Source organism: Ursus maritimus, unplaced genomic scaffold (genome assembly GCF_017311325.1).
Source record: "Ursus maritimus isolate PB19 unplaced genomic scaffold, ASM1731132v1 scaffold_17, whole genome shotgun sequence".
Taxonomy (NCBI): Eukaryota; Metazoa; Chordata; class Mammalia; order Carnivora; family Ursidae; genus Ursus; species Ursus maritimus.
The window spans coordinates 29,921,979-29,944,800 of NW_024424119.1; the positions used below are offsets into that span (position 1 = coordinate 29,921,979).

Genomic DNA, 22,822 nt, shown 5'->3' on the forward strand with positions numbered 1-22,822 from the left:
GTCATTAAGGTGGACTCTAACTTATAACTGTTATGTATGCATCGTTTAAATCTCCTGGAAGCTACTGTTAAATCACCATGAAAATCTGCAGGCTCTAATCAGGCTGGCTAAATATAGTGGCCAAGACTGACTACTACTGTGTTGATGTTTTAACTAGAATAACGAATGTGGTCAAAGGAGGGCATAAATATCTGGACGGGAGGTGAAAAGAAAAAAGGTAGGGATCCTTAGAGACACAAAACATAAGGATTGGAAGTTCGACAGCAGAGAGAAAAGAGTACTGGGAATTCAAAACATTATTCCTCCAACTTAAGGGAAATAACATTTTAAAGGAGAAAAGGGGGTTGGAATGTGCCTATAAAATTACCCAAACAAGTGAGAGTGCCTAGAAGATAAAACATGAGAGCTGTCCCTTGCATTATATATAATTATAATAAGCCAAAGATCCAAGTATAAATGTTGGAGGAAGCTAAAAAGCAAAAACCTAGGCATACCCAATGGGAACAAGGAACACCAACTGTCCAGAAGACAGTCTCAAGGCTGAGTTCGCTGCTTCTAGTGACCAGGTCTTGAGCCAAATGTTAGGTTACATCCCTACTGTAGAACCCAAATCTTTAAGGTGTAAATTAGACCGCAGTCTGGATGCTGGTTTCTCAATACACCAATACCAAGTACATGTTAATTAAAGCATTACAAGTCAGAAGAATCTGAGGTATAATTTTAAAGCCCTTCATTGCAGATGTTGAAAGTAAGGTCCTAGAAAAGGGGGAATTTCCCAAGGTGACAGAATTAATTAGTAATAGCCAGGAAAAACATGAAAATTTCCTAGTTCTTGTCATGGCATCATGCTAGGAGGCTGTGAAATTAAGCTTAGAATTCTGGACAATCACTCTCCTTGCCTATGGCAAACCCACTGTTATCCTTGGTTAACAAGCTTTTTTGAGCAGCGAAACAAACAAACAAAAAATGTAAGTATATTTACCAAATGCTTACTGATGGCACTCTGCAGGATGTCAAAGCTCTGGCTTCGGGCAGGGATAACCAATAAACTGTGACAAACTGTCTGTCAGAAAAGGAGGAAACCAGTAACCAAATCAGGACATTTAAGGTCAGAAAACTACAGATTTTTTTTTAACCTACTTGCCCTACATATAACAGGAAACTTAACAAAGAATTACTCTGAAGATGCAAATGTCAAAGGTAAAACAACTGAGTCTCATATATGGGCTAATTTTCTAAACAAATCATTAACTAAACATTTACTGGACACTGAGCTAGTCCTATCAGGTGCCACGCACAGGAATGAAAGACTGTGAAACTCCTCTCCCACAGCCCTAAAAAAGCAGCTTCGATCCACAAGGTAGAGACTATATTTCTATTAATAAGTGCTAAAACTACAGAAAGATCTGAATGATGTGAACGAAGGGCTGACAAAAGCTTTTTTTCCATTTGGTAGAAAAATGTACCATAGAAAAATACGGTCCAGAAACTACTAATATCCTATTCAAATTAATTATAATGCTGCCTCCTATTCCCCAAAGGTAAAAGGGACAGTCCAAAGGAAAAGAAGAAAAATGTAAGGAAAGTGGGAGCCAAATCCTTAGTATTTTTAATTTTCTAAGTTGTCAAGGAAACAAGAGGAGGGAAGGACAACATCAAGTCCTTCAGAGACATCATTATGCAATTCCAGAAGCTGATGGAATGCAGTGCCAAAAGTGAAAGAATCACATGAAAAGACAAAGACAAGACTGGTAAGAATATCACTCTGGAGCACTGGGTATTGTAAGACTGCTGAATCACAGACCTGTACCCCTGAAACAAATAATACATTACATGTTAATTTAAAATTTTTTTAATAAATTAAAAAATTAAAAAAAAGAATATCACTCTAGCAAGAGGACAAACTAAATTCAAGGGAACTGTCAATCAACCCTGAAAAAAAATCAACAGCTCTATGCATTATTTCTCTATAAAACCTCTTGTAAATTAATAGCACCCAGAGTTTTCACGTGGCAATTTTTATTTTCTTTTATTCTTGTAAGTAACAATGTAAACAACATATTTCTAATGCCACTGTCCTACTTCAAAACAAGCAGTGAATATTTTCATTAATAAAGGATAAGTCACATTTGAAAAGGCCTATTCGCTATTAAATAACCATTTAATCCCTTCCTTTCCACCACCTCTTCCCTTCCAGAACAATTCAGTTCTAAAGCCATTGGGTGGGGCTGAATCAGGTAAATATCAGCAGTGGAGTAGGTAGGACAGCTGCAGTGACCCAGGGAAGGCCATTCATGAATAAAGAGAGGCCGACTGCATGGGACAGGGGTGGAACCAAAAGGAGATTAATAATAGACAAAGAAATTGATCAAGTAAATTATATTAAGTATAACGGAAGCCAGGGTTCTCACCTTTGGAAAAGGCACGTACGAGAGGAAAAGAAAGACAACTAGAACGAACCCTGTGGCGGTGAAGTGCTGATTTCTGTCCATGACAGTCTGGAAGCAGCAAGGCACAATAGCAATGACCACACCCAGAGTCCTGAAGTTGGTTTTAAAATACCATTCTCCACTTAAAGAAAAACTGAGCTTAAAAAAATACCTGACTGCAGGGCTGGGACAGGGAAAATAAAGTATGAACCTGGAACAGTCTATGGTACAAGAAAGTAAGGAAGTACTCAGAAAAAAATAAGCGTATGTCAAAAGAACAAAATCACCACTAAATTTTATGGTGACTCACTGAGTAAAACAGGAAACCATGCTAACACAAATTAATAAATGAATAAAAGACTAATAAAAAAATGAGGGAATATTAACACCGTTTCAAAGTATCTCTTCATAAACTATTAATTACAAAGGAGAAAAAGTAAACACTGGAGAAGTGGGCAGATAGCACTTAATCAAGTGATTGAAGCGAGAATCTATCTAATGGGACAACTGAAACCATGCACCACCTGACAGGATGCAATCAGAAAACCACAGCGTCACTTGTGTCATATTCCTACCAAATTTGTATAGCCTGAATCTAACCGTGAGGGAACATAAACCCAAATGGGAGGAAAATTTTACAAAATAACTATCCCAATGTTCTTAAGACAAGGAAAGACTGAGGAACTATGCCAAACTGAAGGAGATTAAACAGACATTACAACTAAATGCTACAAACAATTTGGGGTGTTTTCGTTTGCTATGAAGAACATTACTGAGGGGCACCTGGCTGGATAGTTGGCAGAGCATGTGACTCTTGACCTGACGGTCGTGAGTTCAAACCTCACATTGGGCATACAGCTTACTTTAAAAGCAAAGCAAAACAAAACAAAACATTGGGACAAGTGGCAAAACATGATTGAGGTTTGAGGACTAAATGACAATAACACACCAATCTTAATTTCCTGATTTTGATGACTAGATTGTGGTTACATAACAGAATGCTCGTTTGTAAGACATACAAGCTAAAGTATGGACTATGGACATTATGTAAAAGTCTATGAAAAAAAAAGTTCTTCAGGGGCGCCTGAGTGGCTCAGTTAGTTAAGCATCTGCCTTCGGTTCAGGTCATGGTCCCAGGTTCCTGGGACTGTGCCCCACGTCAGGCTCCCAGCTCAGAGGGGAGCCTGCTTCCCCCTCTCCGACCCTTGTGCCTTTTTCTCTCTCTCTCTCTCAAATAAATAAAATCCTAAAAAAAAAAAAAAAAAAAAAAAAAAAAAAAAAAAACTTTGTGCTGTAGTTGTAATTTTTCTGTAAGTTTGAATTTGCTTCAAGATAAAGGCAAATATTAATATAAATACATGTATGTGCACACTCACCGACATATACCTAGACAGTCCTCACGTTTGCACACTGTTTACAAAACTTGCATATATCAGAACCCTGACTTTATAGTACACAGTTCCAAAACAAGCATGATAATTTGGTCCAATGTGGAAATTAAGGATTTTTTAAAAAAATAAACAAATAAAGAACTTATTTTTCTTAAGAAGGTTTTTATATGTTTAATTTCTAGGTGGAAGTATTTTTCTACCTAATTTTGTCAGAATATATACAGAAATGGCACGTAACTAACACTTCTTAGTAATTTTTTATTACTGTATTAAAATGTTATGAAGAAATTAGTAAAACACTAAAATTCAGATTGAGAGATGCTTTCATTTCCCTATAAAGTTACATCAAAGAATACAATTAGAGAATGAAAATTTCCACATACTAACGATCCAAATCAGAAGAAAATGTATTAGATTTACCTTTGACAGATTGCATTTTACCCTTCCCCTGTTGGCAGCCTCTCAACAATTATCCCCAATAGTACAAAAAGAAAGAGACAAGACAGCCCACCTCTTTTCTAGGGCTCTTTTCCTTACCCCATTATTCCTTTAAGTACCTGGATAGATGGGGGAACAAACTCACTTTACTCAAGCTGCCTTTATTTCTTGTACTGAAAACCATGTTTGTTCAGGGTCCTTTTGTGCCCCACTTGCTTTTTTCCTATTATCCCAAATGCTTAATTACCATAGCTTTATAGTGGATATCTGGTAATACAGAGCCTCTAGCTTTATGTTTATTCAACACGGTCTTGCTATTCTTGGTCCTCTGAATTTCAATATCAATTTTGGAATCACCTTTTCAATCTCCACAAAACATCTGTTCTGATTTGGATTTGGATTACACTGAATTTATATATATATGTAGATTAATTTAGGGAGAGCTATTATTTTTACAATATTGGAGTCTCCCAATCCATGGCATGTACTTAGGTCATCTTTAGTATCTCTCAGTAAATTTGATAGTTTCCACTGTCTTCAGAGGTCCTCAGCAATTCTTTGGTGAAATTCCCCTTTAATCTATATTTATGGTCTGTGTTTGTGTGTCTCTATTACTAAGGTAGTGCCCTCAGAGGTCTTCAATGAGCACTGGTGTGTCCACTGAAGCCCCAATCCACTTCCAGGCCAAGAAGTTTACCCAATCATTATTACTTGAGCACCGTGAGTCACACAGGTTATTGGCTTAAGCCTCTCTGCTTCTGCAGCTTAGAATTTAGGATTGTCAAGGCTGGAGGGAATCCAACCTCTCTGAATTCTTCCCTTGAGTCTCCAATTTTTTCAGTTCAGTCCTACAAGACAGCCAAAAGGTTGGCAGGATTTTCTGTCCGCCAATACAGGCCATTTGATAAAGCCAAATTCTTATCCTCTTGCTGAGAGAATGCTCCAGTGTCCTGAGGTATATTGCTAAAAACAAAGCTGTGCGTGTGCAAGGTAAAATTCTATGAAGCCAAAGAATAAACAAGAGCTATGAACAAAACAATTCCCAAAGTTCAAAGAGAGCAGACGCTTAACCGCTATGCCACCCAGGCGCCCCTCTTGTTGAGTTTTAAGTGTTCTTTGAATAATTTAGGCAAGAGTACTAAATTCGAACCAACCAGAATGCAGTCTTCATAGAAGACTAGGTTTACTCGGATGGTGATCAGAACGAGAACATTAATAGCAGGGATAAATTAGCACAAGGGAAGAGTTGGTAAGCTTTTTCTGTAAAGGGCCAAATAGTACATATTTTAGGCTTTGCAGGCCACATACATACTCTGTCACATATTCTGGTGGGGTTTGTATTAACAGTTGTTTAAAAAAAAAAGTAAACACCACTCTTAGCTCCAGGGTGACACAAAAACAGGGCAACCTGGTTTTGGTCTATAAGCAGTAATTTATTGATCCTTGACTTAGTAAAGGCTATTTGCTCTAACAAACCACCCTGACCAAAACTTAAAAACAAGACTCAAAAGGATAAAGCCGATACTCAAGTAACTTGACTGCCTCCCAGAACAAAATAAAACATTCCAACATAATCTAACACATAAAATTTCCATTGTCCAACATGCACTCAAAAACCACTAAGCATGACAAGGAGCTTGAAAATGTGCTACATAACCAGGAAAAAAACCAATCAACATAAATGACATGACAGAATTAACAGGTAAGAACTTTAAAACAACATTATAAATAAGTTTAAGATAAAGAAGGGGCGCCTGGCTGGCTCAGTTGGTGGAGCATGTGACTCTTGATCTTGGGGGTTGTAGGTTTGAACCCCATGTTGGGTACAGAGATTACTTAAAAAAAAAGTTAGAGAAAAAAGCAGAGATAAAAAATACATTATCTAAAGTTTAAACTTCACTTGTTGGTCTTTGTTCATAAATGACATTATTACCTATGCAGAAAATCTTTAACAACTGACAAAAAAATTCCTGGAACTAATAAGTAATTACAGCAAGGTTACAGGATACAATGTAAATACGTAAAAGTCCATCACTTCCCAAAAACCAACAATGAGCAAATGGAATTCGAAATTAAATTTACATTAGCACCCCCAAAAACAGAAATACTTAGATATAAACCTAACAAAATATGTACAAGATCTGTATGAGGAAAACTACAAATTCTAATGAAATCGAATAATTGAATAAATGGAGGTATTTCATGTTCATGAGATAGACAGACTCAATAATGTCACAATGTCAGTTCTTCCCAACTTGATCTATAGATTCAATGCAAATCCAAACAAAATCCCAGTAAATCATTTTGTGGATATCAACAAATTGATTCTAAAGTTTATTTAAACAGGCAAGAAACCCAGAACAGCCAACACAGTATTGAAGGAAAAGAACAAAGTTAAAGGATTGACACTACCCAACTTCATAAATTACTATAAAGCTACAGTAATCAAGATTCTACAGTACTGGTGAAAGAACAAAGAGATTAATGGAACAGAATAGAGTACCCAGCAACAACAGACAGACCCACAAAGTCAAGTGATCTCTGACAATGAAGCAAAGACAGGCTTTTCAACAAATGGTGTTTAACAATTAATATGTAAATAAATGTAGACTCTTCACAAAAATTAACTCAGAATGGATAACAGACCTAAATGTAAAATGCAAAATACAAAACTATAACTGACTTAGAAGATAACATAGGAGGAAAAACCTAAATGACCTTTAGTACGGTGATGACTTTTTAGATACAAACGACAAAGGCACAATGCAGGAAAGAAATACATAAGCTGGACTTCATTAAAATTACTTAATTCTGCTCTGCAAAAGATAATGTCAAGAGTATGAACAGAGAAGCCAAAGACTGGGAGAAAACCTTTAAAAAAAAAAAAAAGATATGTCCTTTGCAAAGATTTTATTTATTTGACAGAGAGACAGGAGAGCATAAGTAGGCAGAGCAGCAAGCAGAGGGAGAGGGAGACGCAGGCTCTCAGCTCATCAGGGAGCCCGACGTGAGGCTCGATCCCAGGACCCTGGAATCGTGACCCGAGCCGAAGGCAGACACTTAACCGACTGAGCCACCCAGGCGCCCCAAAAGACATATCTGATAAAGTACTCTTGCCTAAATTATTCAAAGAACACTTAAAACTCAACAAGAGGGGCGCCTGGGTGGCATAGCGGTTGAGCGTCTGCCTTCGGCTCAGGGCGTGATCCCGGCGTTATGGGATCGAGCCCCACATCAGGCTCCTCTGCTATGAGCCTGCTTCTTCCTCTCCCCACTCCCCCTGCTTGTGTTCCCTCTCTCGCTGGCTGTCTCTATCTCTGTTGAATAAATAAATAAAATCTTAAAAAAAAAAAAAAAACTCAACAAGAAAACCCAATTAAAATATGGGACAAAGACCATAACAGATAATCTCACCAAAGACATGGCAAATAAACATATGAAAAGATGCTCCACATCATATGTTATCAGGGAAATCAAAATTAAATAATGAGATGCTACACACCTATTAGAATGGCCAAAATCCAAAACACTGACACCAAATGCTGGCAAAGATCTGGAGCAACAGATACTCATTCACTGCTGGTACAACTGCAAAATGGTACAACCACTTTGGAAGACAGTGTGGTGTTCCTTACAAAATTAAACACACTCTAACCATATGATCCAGCAACCGTTTCCTTGGTATTTACCCAAAGGAGTTGAAAACATGTTTACACAAAAACCTACACATGGATGTCTATAAACCTATACAGCTTTATTCATAATTACCGAAATTTGGAAGCAAAAAAGATGTTCTTCAGTCAGTGACCAGATAAACTGGTACATCAATGCAGTATTATTCAGCACTAAAAAGCAATGAGCCATGAAGCCATGAAAAAACATGGAGGAAACTTAAAGAATATTACTAAGTGAAAGTAACAGCCAATCTGAAAAGGCTATATCTTGTACAGTTCCAATATATGACATTCTGGAAAAGGAAAAACTATAGACAGTAAAAAAAACCAGTGGCTGTCAGGGGTTGGGGAGCATGGAGGAGAGGATAAGCAGGCAGAGCACAAAGGATTTTAGGGCAAAAAGACACTCTGTATGAAATTAATGGATAATGTGGCATTACACCTTTGTCCAGATCCATAAAATGTATAATGGCAAGAGTGAACCATAATGTAAACTGTACACTTTGGGTAATTACATCAATATAGAATCATTAATTGTAGCAAATGTACCACTCTGGTGGGGGATGTTGATAATGGAAGAGGCTATACATGTGTGGGGGGAGGGATTGTACAGGGGAAATACCTGTTCCTTCGTTTCAATTTTTCTGTGAACTTAGAACTGCTCTAAAAAAAAACAAAAAACCTTAAAGAATTCTTTGGTTGGATTTAAGAGCAGATCAGATAATGCAGAAAAGATCAGTGAAGAACTTGAAGACAGCATACTTTCTGAAGAGACAGGGGAAAAGTGTTTAAAAAAGAAGTCTCAAAGACCTACAGGAAAATGTCAAGAATCTAACATACACATAATTGGGAGTCCAAAGAAGGGGACCCAAAACATTTTTTTGAAGGAATGACTGACATTTTTTTCCCAACACAATAAATTATAAGCCTAAAAAAAACATTCAGCAAACATCAAGCTATTAAAAAAGGGGGGGCACTTGGGTGGTTCAGTTGGTTAAGAGTCTGCCTTCAGCTCAGGTCATGATCCCAGGGGTCCTGGGATGGAGTACCACATCCGGCTCCTTGCTCAGGGGGGAGCCTACTTTTCCCTCTGCCTGCTGCTCCCCCTACTTGTGCTCTCTCTGACAAATAAAATCTTTAAAAAAAAAAAGAAAGAAAGAAAAGAACACCAAGGCATTAACACAATCAAACTGCTGAAGAAAGTGATAAAAGGATTATCCTGAAAATATGTGGGAAGAAAAAACATGTAGAGAAAAAAAAGACATTATATACAGAAAAACAAACATAAGAATGACCTTATATAATATCATTACACATTATATTATGGTATCAAGTGGTATAGTATAGTTTGAAGGTACGCTGTCTTAAATTAAAGAGCAAACACCTAAAAACATAAAGAGGCACAGCTAATATGCCAAGTTGGAGATGAATGCTAAAAATACTCAAACTATGAAAACAATGAATCATGGCACCTTACTACAATAGGATACCACACAGGAATGAAAACAATGAACAACTGCTTACACATTAACTATAGATAACTTTATTTTTTTAAATTTATTTAAATTCAATTAATTGACATATAGTTTATTATTCATTTCAGAGGTAGAGTTCAGTGATTCATTAGTCTTATATAACACCCAGTGCTCATTACGTCACATGCCCTCCTTAATAACATAAAGAGTATACTGAAAAAGCAAATTACTGAAAAATATTTCAATTTTTAAAAGTTTAATACAATGTAAATTTAAACAATATAGTTTGGAGTTATGTGCTAATATGGCAGAAGTATCAAGAAACAAGAATATAATAAACAAAATTTAAAACAGTGTTAACTCTGAAGGGAAAGGGAAAGACACACAGGGGTTTCAAAAATAAAAATGGTCAGGGGCACCTGGGTGGCTCAGTTGGTTACGTGTCTAACTCTTTGATTTCAGCTCAGGTCGTGATCTCACGGGTCATGGGATCAAGCCCCATGTCGGGCTCCACACTCAGCAGGAGAGTCTGCTTGAGGATTCTCTCCCTCTGCCCCTCCCTTCACTCTCTAAAATAACTAAATCTTTTAAAATTAAAAAATAATAATAAAACTGTTCTATTCTTTTAAAGATTTTTATTTATTTATTTGACAGAGAGAGAGACAGGCAGCGAGAGATGGAACACAAGCAGGGGGAGTGGAAGAGGAAGAAGCAGGCTCCCAGCAGAGGAGCCTGATGTGGGGCTCAATCCCGGAACGCCAGGATCATGCCCAGAGCCGAAGCAGACACTTAACGACTGCACCACCCAGGCGCCCCAAAACTGTTCTATTTCTTAAACTGGATTTATGTCTTATTATTCAGAGCTTATCCATGTTAAAAAATATTCTTTTACAACCATCCAATATTTGGTAAATGACAATTAATAATAACCTTCAAACCTTTCATTGGCTCTGGAATAGAAGTCTCCATTTGTAAAAGGTATCTCTATACAGAGATTCCTGTTTCCTTTGTGATCTTTCCCTGTTAACTAGTTTCCATCATTAACAGGAAGGTCACACAATTCTTCCTTCAGTGCTCAGAAGGAATATTCACAAAGATACTAAATGAAAATGGCAAGGTCCAGATTAGTGGACAAAGTATGTCATTTCTATAAAAGAAAACCAAAATAATATATTTAGTCACTTTGTGAAGACAGATGATATCTAAAAGAATGTATTTAGAAACTGGGAAGTAAAAATGGGTGGCTGAGAGGGAATGGAAGAAGAATTTATTATCTTCCATTCTGAATTGTATTTTGTGGATAATACCCACTAAAAAAAGTCTGATTAAAAAAAAAATCACTTTGGCCTAGGCAGGTAAAACCACAAAACTGAGCAATCCCACTGTCCTAATAACTTGTTCAAAGGAAATAATTAAAAATAAAATTTTACACTAAGGATGTCAAAAACTATGTGTATTTTCAAATTTTTTTACATGAAAAGGCCAACTTAAAATTTATCCAAAAGAAAACTGAAATCTCCGCTTAAGAACTTCAAAAACAAAAATGTGTCTTTCAGATTTTTCCTAATTATGTCTTAACATTTCAAAGACAGCAACCTGGAAGTTTAATACACGTCCTCGCCAAATGTTCCTTCAGAAATACAGCTGATAACATTTTTATGACAATTTTATCTTGGATTTACACAGATGATATGCTTATGAAAAATTTAAATTATCAGATAAAGGTTATATGACTTGTCCATGTCACAAAACTAGACAATGGCAAATCTATGCCTAGAACAGGGAGTCCACTAATTCCCATAGAGTGCTTTCTCAAATACATCATGATGGTTTAAATACATTAGATACAGTTTGTCCTTTAAAGCTACTCTTACTGGGGCCCCTGGGTGGCTCAGTCAGTTAAGCATCTGCCTCCAGCACAGGTCATGATCCCAGGGTCCTGGGACCGAGCCCCACATCAGGCTCCCTGTTCAGTGGGGAGCCTGCTTCTCCCTCTCCCTCTGTCCCTCCCCCTGCATGTGTGCTCTCTCTCTCTCAAATAAAAATAAAATCTTTTAAAAATATAATAATTTTTTTAAAAATTAAGAAGAAAAAATTCTTACTATTGTTGGCAAGCCCAACCCCACCAATCCAGTATTCAAGGTCTTCACCTCAGGAGACCTGTTTTAGCTCTCTTCATTTACTATGGAGTAGATAAAATTTCAGATGCTAAACCAATTCATTATTTCTTTTCACTTTTCAAAATCAAGCATTTTTGAAGAACTTACATATAAAATTAGTACCAGCATTATGGCAATAAAGAGAAGATAAATATAATTGGCATACTTAAGTATTGTGATGAGACTCAAAAAAATGCCAGGTGGTAAGTATATTAAATATCTATAAAAGGTACAGTCCTAACAGATAGGAAAAATACTAAGGATATTCAGAATAGAATGAAGGAAGTAAATTACAGATCAGTTAAATAAACTCAACTGGTGTATCAACAAAACAGAAGTAGGTTGTAACTTGAATCTGGAGACTACCCTTCAACATGACAAAGAGGTTTAAAAAAACAAAACAAAACAAAAAACCTTTTGGACTACCAATTACAAACTATAAGAAAAGATTATAGTCAGTGTCCTCACCAGAGGCCTTCTGAATCATTAAAAGAAAATTAGCCAGCAGAGAACATAACATCAGAATTTGAAGAAAAGGTTCGAAACCCAAAATTACTTGAGACGACATAAGTGCATTCTTACTGGGTAAGCATTTTTCATGCAGGGAAGGAAACTAAAGAAATAAATAATAGAAATTAATTACTATAGAAATGTCTTAGAGAATCAAATCCCACAGTATCAATATTTGTGATGTTCTTGCATATTTAGCTTACGTATTTTTACAGGTACGACAATTTGGCCTATTAGGGTCAAAGTTCAGCCTAATAATTCCAATTTAAAACATGTATGTAATTTAGAATTTAAACTTGTGATTTTAATTCGATTTTTAAGATTTATAAAGTTTAATTTATTATATATTTAATATTTAACATTTGCGAAGGACTGTCAGAAAATTGAACTACTTGACAATTAGTGAATATACCAAGTTATTTAAATGGTTTGAAATTTTAACTAAGTTTGTAAAAATATAACCAAAGTCCCATTTTTAAAGATGGCTTAAATTTATTATATTTATCTTAAAAATAAGATTTGCAGGTTGAACTTTAAAACTTAATGAAAGCGAGGGTTTTAAATTAACTTTAACAAACTATGTACTAATTCTCAAAACCAAAGGAACTGCAGAATAATCTTTTTTTTTTTAAAAAAAAAACACCACCTTCGAGGACACCAAATCCAAGTAGTCTTACTCATCCTTCAATACCTGAGTCAAATTCTCCCTTTTACATAGAAGCATCTACCCTATCTACTCCATACTAGATAAAAGAAAATAAATTTGTCTCTACCATTCAAATTGCTAATTTATTCTATTCCAGTAGTGCAACCTGTAAAGAAAAACACTTCTCTTTTAGAAACATAGATCTCCTATCCAAGATCATAAGCACTCTCAGAACATGGATCGCGTCTGATACTACTCTTTATCTCTAAGAGTATCTCCTATAAAGCAATCCTAATATATAGTAACAATTGGTGGTTGATTAACAGAATTTTAATAATCATGAGTTTCTTTTTAAATGCACTATTACCTCTGTTACATCCCAATGATGTAAAAATTGATCCAAGTCGGTAAGATAAAGAAACACAGGGGAAAGTTGTGTCTGGATGACATGAGGAACTCCTCGAAGGCTCTGAAGCCAAGTCAACTCTTCTTTTGAAAACCCTGATATGGGTATAAAGAAAGACAATTTAAAAAAATAAATCACAAAGTAAATGATATTCTTCATATTTTTTAAAAATAGACATGACATGTATCTTCAAGTTACATTCTTCTTCAAGCTACTTTGTTTTCTTTGAAGTTCTTCATGTATTTGAAAAAATGAATTGCTAGCAATGGAGGCAGTAAAATTCATATAAATTATGTACACAAAGGATGTGATCTGACCCAATATATGATACACCAAGACACAGTGTTTTACCACTTATATTAGGAACTTTACCACTTTTACTTTAAAAAAAAAAAAATGTGAAAGGCATACGCTTTCCCCTTAATGGTAGGTTTAAAACTGCAAATCAACAATTAAAATGATGTATGACTTCATACATATACTATCTCTAAATTTTCTTACATAATAGCCCTTCAAATACTTTAAAACTACTCTATCCCTCCTAAACCTTTCTGGATTTTGTAAAACAACACATTATAGTTCCTTCAACTATACCTTATACAACAAAATTTGATTCTCTTACTATCCCTATTACACTTGGTCTAACCTACAGAGACAACGTGACAGTCTCTCCTGAAAGACAGTGCTCAGAATGATCAGAATATCAACGATGTGGTCTGCTTTGATGTTCAGATCACTGTATTTCCAGGACACAGCCTAAAGAGTCTTCATGTAGTTTTGCCACATCACACTACTGACTCCTAATGAGCTTTCCAAAACTACTAAACCTGACTGGTACTACTATTAAAACAAAGTCCTTAAGGCGCCTGGGTGGCTTAGTTGGTTGAGAATCTGCCTTCAGCTCGGGTCATGATCCCGGGGTCCTGGAATCCAGTCCCACATTGGGCTCCCTGCTGGGCGGGGAACCTGCTTCTCCCTCTCCCTCTGCCCCTCCCCCTGTTTGTGTTCTCTCCCTCCCTCTCTCTAATGAATAAATAAGATCTTTAAAAACAAAATATAAAGTCCATGCCTTCCATTTCAAATGTGCACATCCAAAACTATCAAATAAACACATTTACCTTGTATGCAATATTTATCTTGCTGGATTTAGCTCATTATCAGCCCTTTGTCAAGTTCTTTTTGGAGTCTGACTTAACCTATCCATTAAGTCTCCTAACTTCAAGTCTTCAGAAAATTTCAAATAATCTCATCTTCATTATTCAAATATAAAATAGAAATACTGAAATAGTACAATCATTTAAAACAACAGTAATACATCTAGCTTACAACATTTCTAAATTCATCTTACTGATTTTGCTTTGAGAGCAAATGAAATGTAGAAAATGGCTAATCGAAACCTGATGTACATTCCTATCAAGTTGAACATTTTAAACATGTTTAAGATGGATATTTGTTCATCGGTTTTTTGAAGTATGCAATGGGGTTTGTATCTGGCTATGTGAAAAGGAGTCAAGTAGGGGCTCCTGGATGGCTCAGTCGGTTAAGTGTTTGGGTTGCCTTTGGCTCAGGTCATGATCCCAGAGTCCTGCTCAGCAGGGAGCCTGCTTCTCCCTCTCCCCCTGCCCCTCCCCCCACTCATGCTTGCTCTCTCTCTCTCTCTCAAATAAAATCTTACTAAAAAAAATTTTTTTGAAGAAGAGTCAAGTATATCCAATTCACTGTAAACCAAGATAATAAAGTTGAGAAATAAGACTAAGAAAGAAAGAAAAATATAATCATGTGATATTCAAATAATCCCCAGAGTACTTGTACTCTGAGAAATTTAAACATAAATCATGCATATCCCTGCCTCAAGAGCCCAACAATGGAGGGTACAAATATTCCTTCAAAGACTTCCACATTATTTATCATTTTCACAACTTAGACCCAAAGAGCTAAGACAGCAAATCTTAGGAGAATTTTCATGCTAGCTTTTGCTTTTCCTTACTTTGGCAGGTGAATGTCTTTACCTGTAAGTGTTGAAAATAAGAAACTGAAATAGTCCACGTCACTCATCAACCAGTCTTTAACTGAATACTTCCATCCAGAAAACGATGATCTATAATAAACAATGGGATAATTATTACCAGAAGTGACCAACTTGAAGACTCCAGAAAAACAGAACAGTATATAACAATTTTTCCTTATTGAAAACAAATCTGCATTAATAACATAAAAACCCATAGTATATATTCACTTTGTATGTAAGGGCTCAAGTACCATAATATGGAAAATTTAACTTCTAACATATTTATATTTATGTAAAGTTTTCATAAAAAAGCATAATTGGCCCATACATATGGTGTAACCTAGAAAATTTCCACACCACTTGAAAATCAGACTCTAAGGAGCCAAGATGAAGCTTTGCTTTTCAGTAGTAGGTATGGCTGCTACTAGATTTTTATAGTCTTACCTTGCTTACTTAAATGAGTTAAGTTTAAACAAGCTCCAGCTTCCTACCTAAAAACCTATCCTGATTAGGTAAAGAATATTCCTTGTAAAGTCACTCTACGATAATTATGTGTTCCTATACTTTGCAAAGCTGTAACTGGGCCTACTTCATAATAGTGCAGCTCAAATACTGGTAGGGTACTTAAGGGAATAGCTAAATGTAAAGCACCTTCTCATTAAATGAGGATTATCTGGTTCCTGCCATGGGATCAGTTTCCAGTGATTCCTTTAAAAAAATCTCGTCAAGTTAAGGCTAAAGAAAAAGACAGCAAATATCAGCCTTAGATATGGAAAAAAAAGGGGGGGGGAATGCTGAGAATGATCAGATCCAACAAGCTGAGGCTACAAATTTTATCACAGCTATCCGAATAAATATCTGACAAAATTAGGAGTTTCTAATTCAATTAAAAGCACTTAATTTTTTTTACTGTTAAAATAGTTGTGTTTATATTAATATTCTTTAAATTTGGGGAGTTAAAATAATGGAAACACCCTTGTGAGTATTATTCCCACAATAAGCAAAGGACTACAAGGGAATATCAAAAGGTAAGAGGTTACAAGAAAGTCAGAAATGCACAATGGAAAGAAGTACTTAGAAAGCAAACTAATATGTTTTTGAACCCAGTGAAAACAGGAATCAACTGTGCCATCCAGTGGCTGAAAGTGGTAGCAGATCCATTTAAGAGTCCACTTCAAACAAACGATAAGCAATAGATCATAATGTCCATAAAATTATGACCACATGTACTGTCTAAGCCAAAATATTTCTGAGAGTAAGATGGGGCAAAAGAAGTAAAGTGAATCTGTTCCTGGCAGAGCAGGTCATATATTTACCACTTAAAACCCAAGCCAAATTTCTTAATGCCAAAATTTCTCCCTTGTCAAAGATTTTTATCTAACAATGCAGATTACCTCTCAACGTTCACGTCTTATGTGTCCCAATCTAGCTATAAATAAACTAAGGGCAGAAAGGGTAAGGAATGAGCAAAAGCAAGTGGAAAATACAAGTAGAATGCTATGGGGGGAAAAGTCAAACTAAAAAACTGCAAGTGGGCAATAAAAAAGGTAGGGGCAGCAACTCTAAGTATACTTTTCAAAAGATAAAATGAATACCAACAGTTTTCACTTGATGGGTTTTTCACACATGGAACAAACTAATATTCTTTGGGGTTAACTCTCTCTGATGAAGACAAACGGCGTCAGAACTACAAAACCTAAATTGAACCTGATCTCACAATCTAATTAATGTAACAGAAAAAAATCATTATTAAAGGAATTATTTCAGAAAAATTAATCTGGCAACAGTACACAAGATAGACGGGATATTATGATAGTACAGGGAGAAGATTATAAAAAACAGTTGGCTAGTATAGTCATGGTCGAGGAGAGAAAGGGATATTTTGAAGAGAAATCCAGATATGAAATAACCCAGCGTATGTCTGAAGGAAACAAACATTGTTAAATTATGAATCTAGGAACTGGTACAATGATAAACGTCATTGGCCCAAGAAAGTTGAGAAGTCCTAATTTTGTATTATTACTCAAAAGAGAGATTAGTTTGGGAACAATACATCTACAGAGAGAAATCTGCCTAATAAACTCTGCTAAAAGGCAAAATTTAACTTGGTGGACTTTTAATTACAATGACAATCTGCCGTTAATGATTATGAACCCCTATACTATCATTTGTAAATTTATTTTCTTAAGTTACCACAAATCTCCACAATAGTAAAAATTTGAAAACATCCTTGACAAAAATTATTAAGCCAAGTGAATCATAACTGATATTGATAAAGACATTAAATATAGCTTTCAAGGACAATCGGTTTCAAGAAGTATTCAAACTGTTATTTTCAATCAATTTTAAAACAAATCCTTCACAAGTTATTTCAAAGGAATAGAGTGCCCTCTACTGGAAGTTAATAAACACAAAAACACTTAAGGAACAGAAAAAGAAAATTTAATTTTTTTAAAGGCCTAACATTAAATAATTGCTTACTAGACAAGGAGCATTTTTTGTTTACCTAACAAAGGAAAACATGGGAAACTAATAAATGTTTAAAATACTTAAAAATAAGACCAAGTCGTTCTCTAACGCGTGTGCACACAGAAATGTAACACTGAATTTTCACATATAAACACGTTGCAGATAGCTCTCTTTTGTTAAAAGGAAATGTTATCAGTTATGGATCACACTTTAGGCGACTAGATTCCAACATATGTCCTATACTGGTAAGAAGAGACTGTCAAAGAAGCTAAAGAAAGTCTAATAAAGTGAGCTACTCCTACTCAACTGGGCTAGGGGATTTGTATGTGTTAAGAAACCACAAGGAAGTTAGTCTTTAAACCCTTTAGGTACAGCCTAGATTTCAATTTCTGCCTAAAACCATATTAGACCCTGTCCATGAGCCACAATCAATAATAAATATTATTGAACACTGAAAATATTACGCCTGGGGTGCCTGGGTGGCTCAGCTGATTAAACGGCTGCCTTCGGCTCGGGTCATGATCCCAGGGTTCTGAAATCGAGTCCCACATCAGGCTCCTTGCTCAGCAGGAAGCCTGCTTCTCCCTCCCCCTCTGCCTATTGCTCCCCCTTGCTCTGTGCTCGCTCGCTCTCTCTCTGACAAAAAATCTTTAAAAAATAAAATATTTTGGGGCGCCTGGGTGGCACAGCGGTTAAGCGTCTGCCTTCGGCTCAGGGCGTGATCCCAGTGATCTGGGATCGAGCCCCACATCAGGCTCTTCTGCTATGAGCCTGCTTCTTCCTCTCCCACTCCCCCTGCTTGTGTTCCCTCTCTCGCTGGCTGTCTCTATCTCTGTCGAATAAATAAATAAAATCTTAAAAAATAAAAAAAATAAAAAAAATAAAATATTTTAAAAATAAATAAATAATAAAAATATTATGTCTAAAATACAAACACAAGGTGTTTAAGGATACTTTGAACACTTGCAATATGAAACAGTATTAATTGGTCATAAAACATTCAAAAGTAGGGGTGCTTGGGTGGCTCAGTCAGTGAAGCATCTGCCTTCCACTCTTAGGCTCAGGTCATAATCCCAGGGTCCTTGGATAGAGTCCCGCCTAAGGCTCCCTGCTCAGTGGGGAGTCTGCTTCTCCCTCTCCCTCTACCCCTCCCCCTTGCTTGTGCGTGCGCGTACTCTCTAATAAATAAAATCTAAAAAAAAAAAATTTAGGAATAAAATGATACAGCCACTGTGGAATACAGTATAGTAACTCCTCAAAAAATCAGAGCATTACCATGTGATCCAGCAATTCCACTTCTGGGTAAATAGACAAAAGAATTAAAAGCAAGGACTCAAACAGATAATTGTACACCAATGTTCAAATTAGCATTATTCACAATAGCCAAAAAACGGGAACAATCAAGTGTCCATTAACATAAATAAAAGGTAGTATATACATATAATGGAACATTAGCCTTTAAAAGGAAATTCTGATACATGATGTAACATGGATGAACCTTGAAGAGTTATGCTGAGTGAAATAAGGCACAAAAGGACAAATACTGTATGATTCCACTTATAAGAAGTACCTAGAATAATCAAAAGCATTGAGATAGAATAGTGGTTACTAAAGGGCTGGGGGCGGGGGGAATGAGTTATTGTTTAATGCATGCAGAGTTTCAGTTTGGAATGATGAAAAGTTCTGGAGATGGACAGTGATGCTAGTTACACAACAATGTGAAAATACTTGATGCCACTGTACAGTTTTAATTGTACACTTAAAACTGGTTAAAATGGTTATGTTTTTGTATTATGTATATTTAACCACAAAGAGATTTCAAGTGATTCCTTGTCTGAGTCCACAAACGTATGTATTTCAACAGCTACATTAAATCTGTAGGTCTCCAAAAAGAAGGTCTGTTATCACAATTGCATAATACCAAAGGATTTAAGTAAGCACAGTACTCTCACCTGCCATTGAACCCTTACTTCATGCTCTGCTAACTTCAAATCTGTATAAATCTATACAAATACAATTATAGACAATTTCTATCTATACAAATTATTAAAAAACTTGAAACAGTCTTACTTTAGTGAGCTTACTGTATCTAACAATAGTATCAACAGTTTTAATTGTTGCATTAAGAGCAAATGAAGTTAGTAGTAGTATGTAACTTTAAAAGCGTTCTGTGGTTTACACACTGCCAGTAAAAGGCATGGAGAAAAAGACTATATACTTCAAATACAGCTCACTTGAGGATGCTACCTCATGTGCAGTATCCCGATAAGCATGGCAGCCAAACTTGAACTGAGTCTTCCCATAATACAGCAACGGCTTAACCGAGAAAGTAAATCAGCAGGCAGACTGGGTAGAAAATATACAAGCTGGACCAAACGCTGCTGAGACTCTGCTGGGAGAACCACCACAGTGCCTTCTTGTGGATCTAGTGGGGTAGGTACACATATTAAAATCAACTATAAAAGACATACAGAGATTAAATCAATAAAGCAGATTACTTTTTACTGTTAAACTGAATTCCAATATATCAACTACCTAAAAAAAGTTTTATATAAAGCATATGTTTAACTTAAAACTATTTTCTAAAGTAAAACAATGAACATAATCATTATTTAAAGATACATTTAACACTGTAATAATTCCATAATATCCAAGTGTCATGTCTGAAAGAACTCCGATGGGGGTAAAGGGATTGAACACAAAGTAAAACAGTAAAAAACATGCACTTCTGCTAAACAGTGACAGTTACAATATCAACCTAATTTAAAGCAAAAGATACTACACATAAGCAATACTGAAAAAAAGAGACTTAAAAATATAACCCCAAAAAGGTGGAACCAAACCAAATGTCCATCTCTTAATGAATGGATAGATATCAGTGAAAGATCCATACAATGGAATCCTAGTACTCAGCAAAAAAAAAAAAAAAAAAAAAGTTCAGATACATGCACGCTACAGTGCATGAATGCTGAAAACAGTACACTAAGTAGCCAGATTCAAAAGGCCCCATATTATATAATTCCACTTATAATAAATGTTCAAAACAGGCAAATCCATAGAGACAGAAAAGTAGATTTGTCTGCCAGGAGATGGGGAAGGACTACTAATGGGTATAGTTTCTTTTTAGGGTGATAAAAATATTCTGGAATCAGACAGATTGCACAACTTTGGGAATATGTTAAAAACACTGAAATGTACACTGTAAAATGGCAAATTTTATGGTATGTGAACTACATCTCAATAATAAATATAAATTCTATATACATATATATCCATATATCATACATGATATCCATTACGATTAAGTAATTTGCTGCCACATCTCAATAATATAAATTATATATACATATATAACCATATATCACACATGATATCCATCATGATTAAGAAGTAATTTGTTGCCAAAGCTTCAAAAGAATTTTTTTGAAATTCCTGATCAGTTTTGAATTGTGAATAGCAGGTGGCTGAAAAGACAACTGAAGAATCCAAGAAGCATCTACAACCACTAAACCTTCTAAAACTATCCTAATAAAAAAATACTTACTATTGAACATGAATTTACTGTTTGAAATTTTATTTTGTTTTGGCGATTTAATCATGGTATAACCAATTTATAATAATTTAAAGGAAAGGCAAACCTGAAGCGTTCTCCTTAGAAACTTCCTTCCTAATTCAGGGTAGATCAATGGCTACCTACACAGTTAAACTCTTACCATAGATTCGCAGAGCAGAAGCTTGTAAACTTTTTAGTAATTCTTTATTTGCTCGTGCTGCCGCAGTATGGATAATATCAATAAGCTGTGTTGAGAGCTCAGGATTTCGGGAACCAAGATGAGCAAGCTGCAATGGTAAACCAGCCAGCCAACGGGATAACACCTTACTACGATATCTAAGAAACACCAAATAAGAACAAGATAAAGTGTAATTTCCAAAGACAAGGGAAGTAAGTTTAAACAAAAAAAATTTTTCAACTTGAATAAACCATAGAGTAACAAATCATCTACCAAGAACACCGCATGTACTCATTTGAACATATGAGAGCCTACAAGAATGGCAGCATCGTTTATTCAGCTATAGCATTTTCCAGGGTTTTATCCACTAAATTTAAAAGATCAGGCAATTTGGGGCACTATCTAAATTGTATGTTTATCTTAAAAAACACAGACACTACTACTCTTTGTACTACTTATCTTAATTGTTAGCTATTATACTATATTAACTCATTGATACGTTCAATAAAGGGTGCTCCCAGACTAAATGACTTCAAACCTGTTATTTTAGTTCTTCAGTACACAGCTGACCCTTGAACAACATGGGTTTGAACTGTGTGGGTCCACTTATCAGAAGTTTTTATTTTTTCAATAAATGTATTGGAAAATTTTTTGGAGAACCGCAACAATTTGGAAGCCTCACAAAGTGCACAGCCTAGAAATACCAAAAATATTATATTCTTCTTATAAGTTAGGTGTAACTGTAAGAATATACGTAACATATAAAATTACACCTAAGAAGTTAGGTGTAAACTATAAGAATATATGTAACAAAAAATACGAATATAATATGAATATAACATATGTAACATAAAATGTGTTTATCAACTGTTACTGGTAAGGCTTCTAATCAATAGTCGGCTATTAGTAGTTAAGTTGTGGGGGAGTCAAAAGTTACACGTAGATTTTTGACTGTGCGCCAGGGGGTGGGGGAGTGGGGGTATGTGTCGGTGTCCCTAACCCCCACATTGTTCAAGGGCCAACTGTACTTGTACTTGGTAAAGCTCCAATCACTTTTGCTGCACCTCAAGAGGTTAATGATTTAAGCATGACCTTTGTTGTCACACAGACCTGAACGTAAGTCTCAGCTGTTTTCCATTAGTTGTAGAACACTCACCAACTTATTTAACCTAAGCTTCAGTTTCCTCCTCATAAAACGAAAAGTAACAGTACCTACACCTCATAGCAGGAGTATGAGATTTAGCTAAATTCTGAAAAGCACCTGGTTTGTACTAAAGACTCAAATATATTTCAACTGCCAATGTATGCTGAGGTATCCCCAACCCTTATTTTTTGCCTAAACATATCTTCTATCTGAAATATACCTCAAACTCACATCAAAAAATTAATTCCTTAGTTCCACTCTTTGTGTTGTCCATCTCACTTGATAGCACCAAATTTAGACAGAAACATTCTCATCTTCTATTGTCATCATTCTTATACCATA

The 22,822-nt window shown here is 35.7% G+C and overlaps 1 protein-coding gene across 2 annotated transcripts in view; it reads right to left on the minus strand.

The window, feature by feature from the left end:
• Positions 1-22,822, minus strand: part of TEX10 (testis expressed 10) — a 64,384-nt gene that overhangs the window by 7,998 nt on the left and 33,564 nt on the right. The window contains exons 8-12 of one of the 2 annotated variants that reach the window (XM_040631665.1): positions 21,319-21,494; positions 19,853-20,030; positions 15,138-15,226; positions 13,090-13,223; positions 983-1,063 (exon numbers count right to left, since the gene is read on the minus strand). In XM_040631665.1, the coding sequence (XP_040487599.1) occupies positions 983-1,063; positions 13,090-13,223; positions 15,138-15,226; positions 19,853-20,030; positions 21,319-21,494 (658 nt within the window). The remainder of the gene's footprint in view (positions 1-982; positions 1,064-13,089; positions 13,224-15,137; positions 15,227-19,852; positions 20,031-21,318; positions 21,495-22,822) is intronic. The other variant, XM_040631666.1, reaches the window with a different exon arrangement.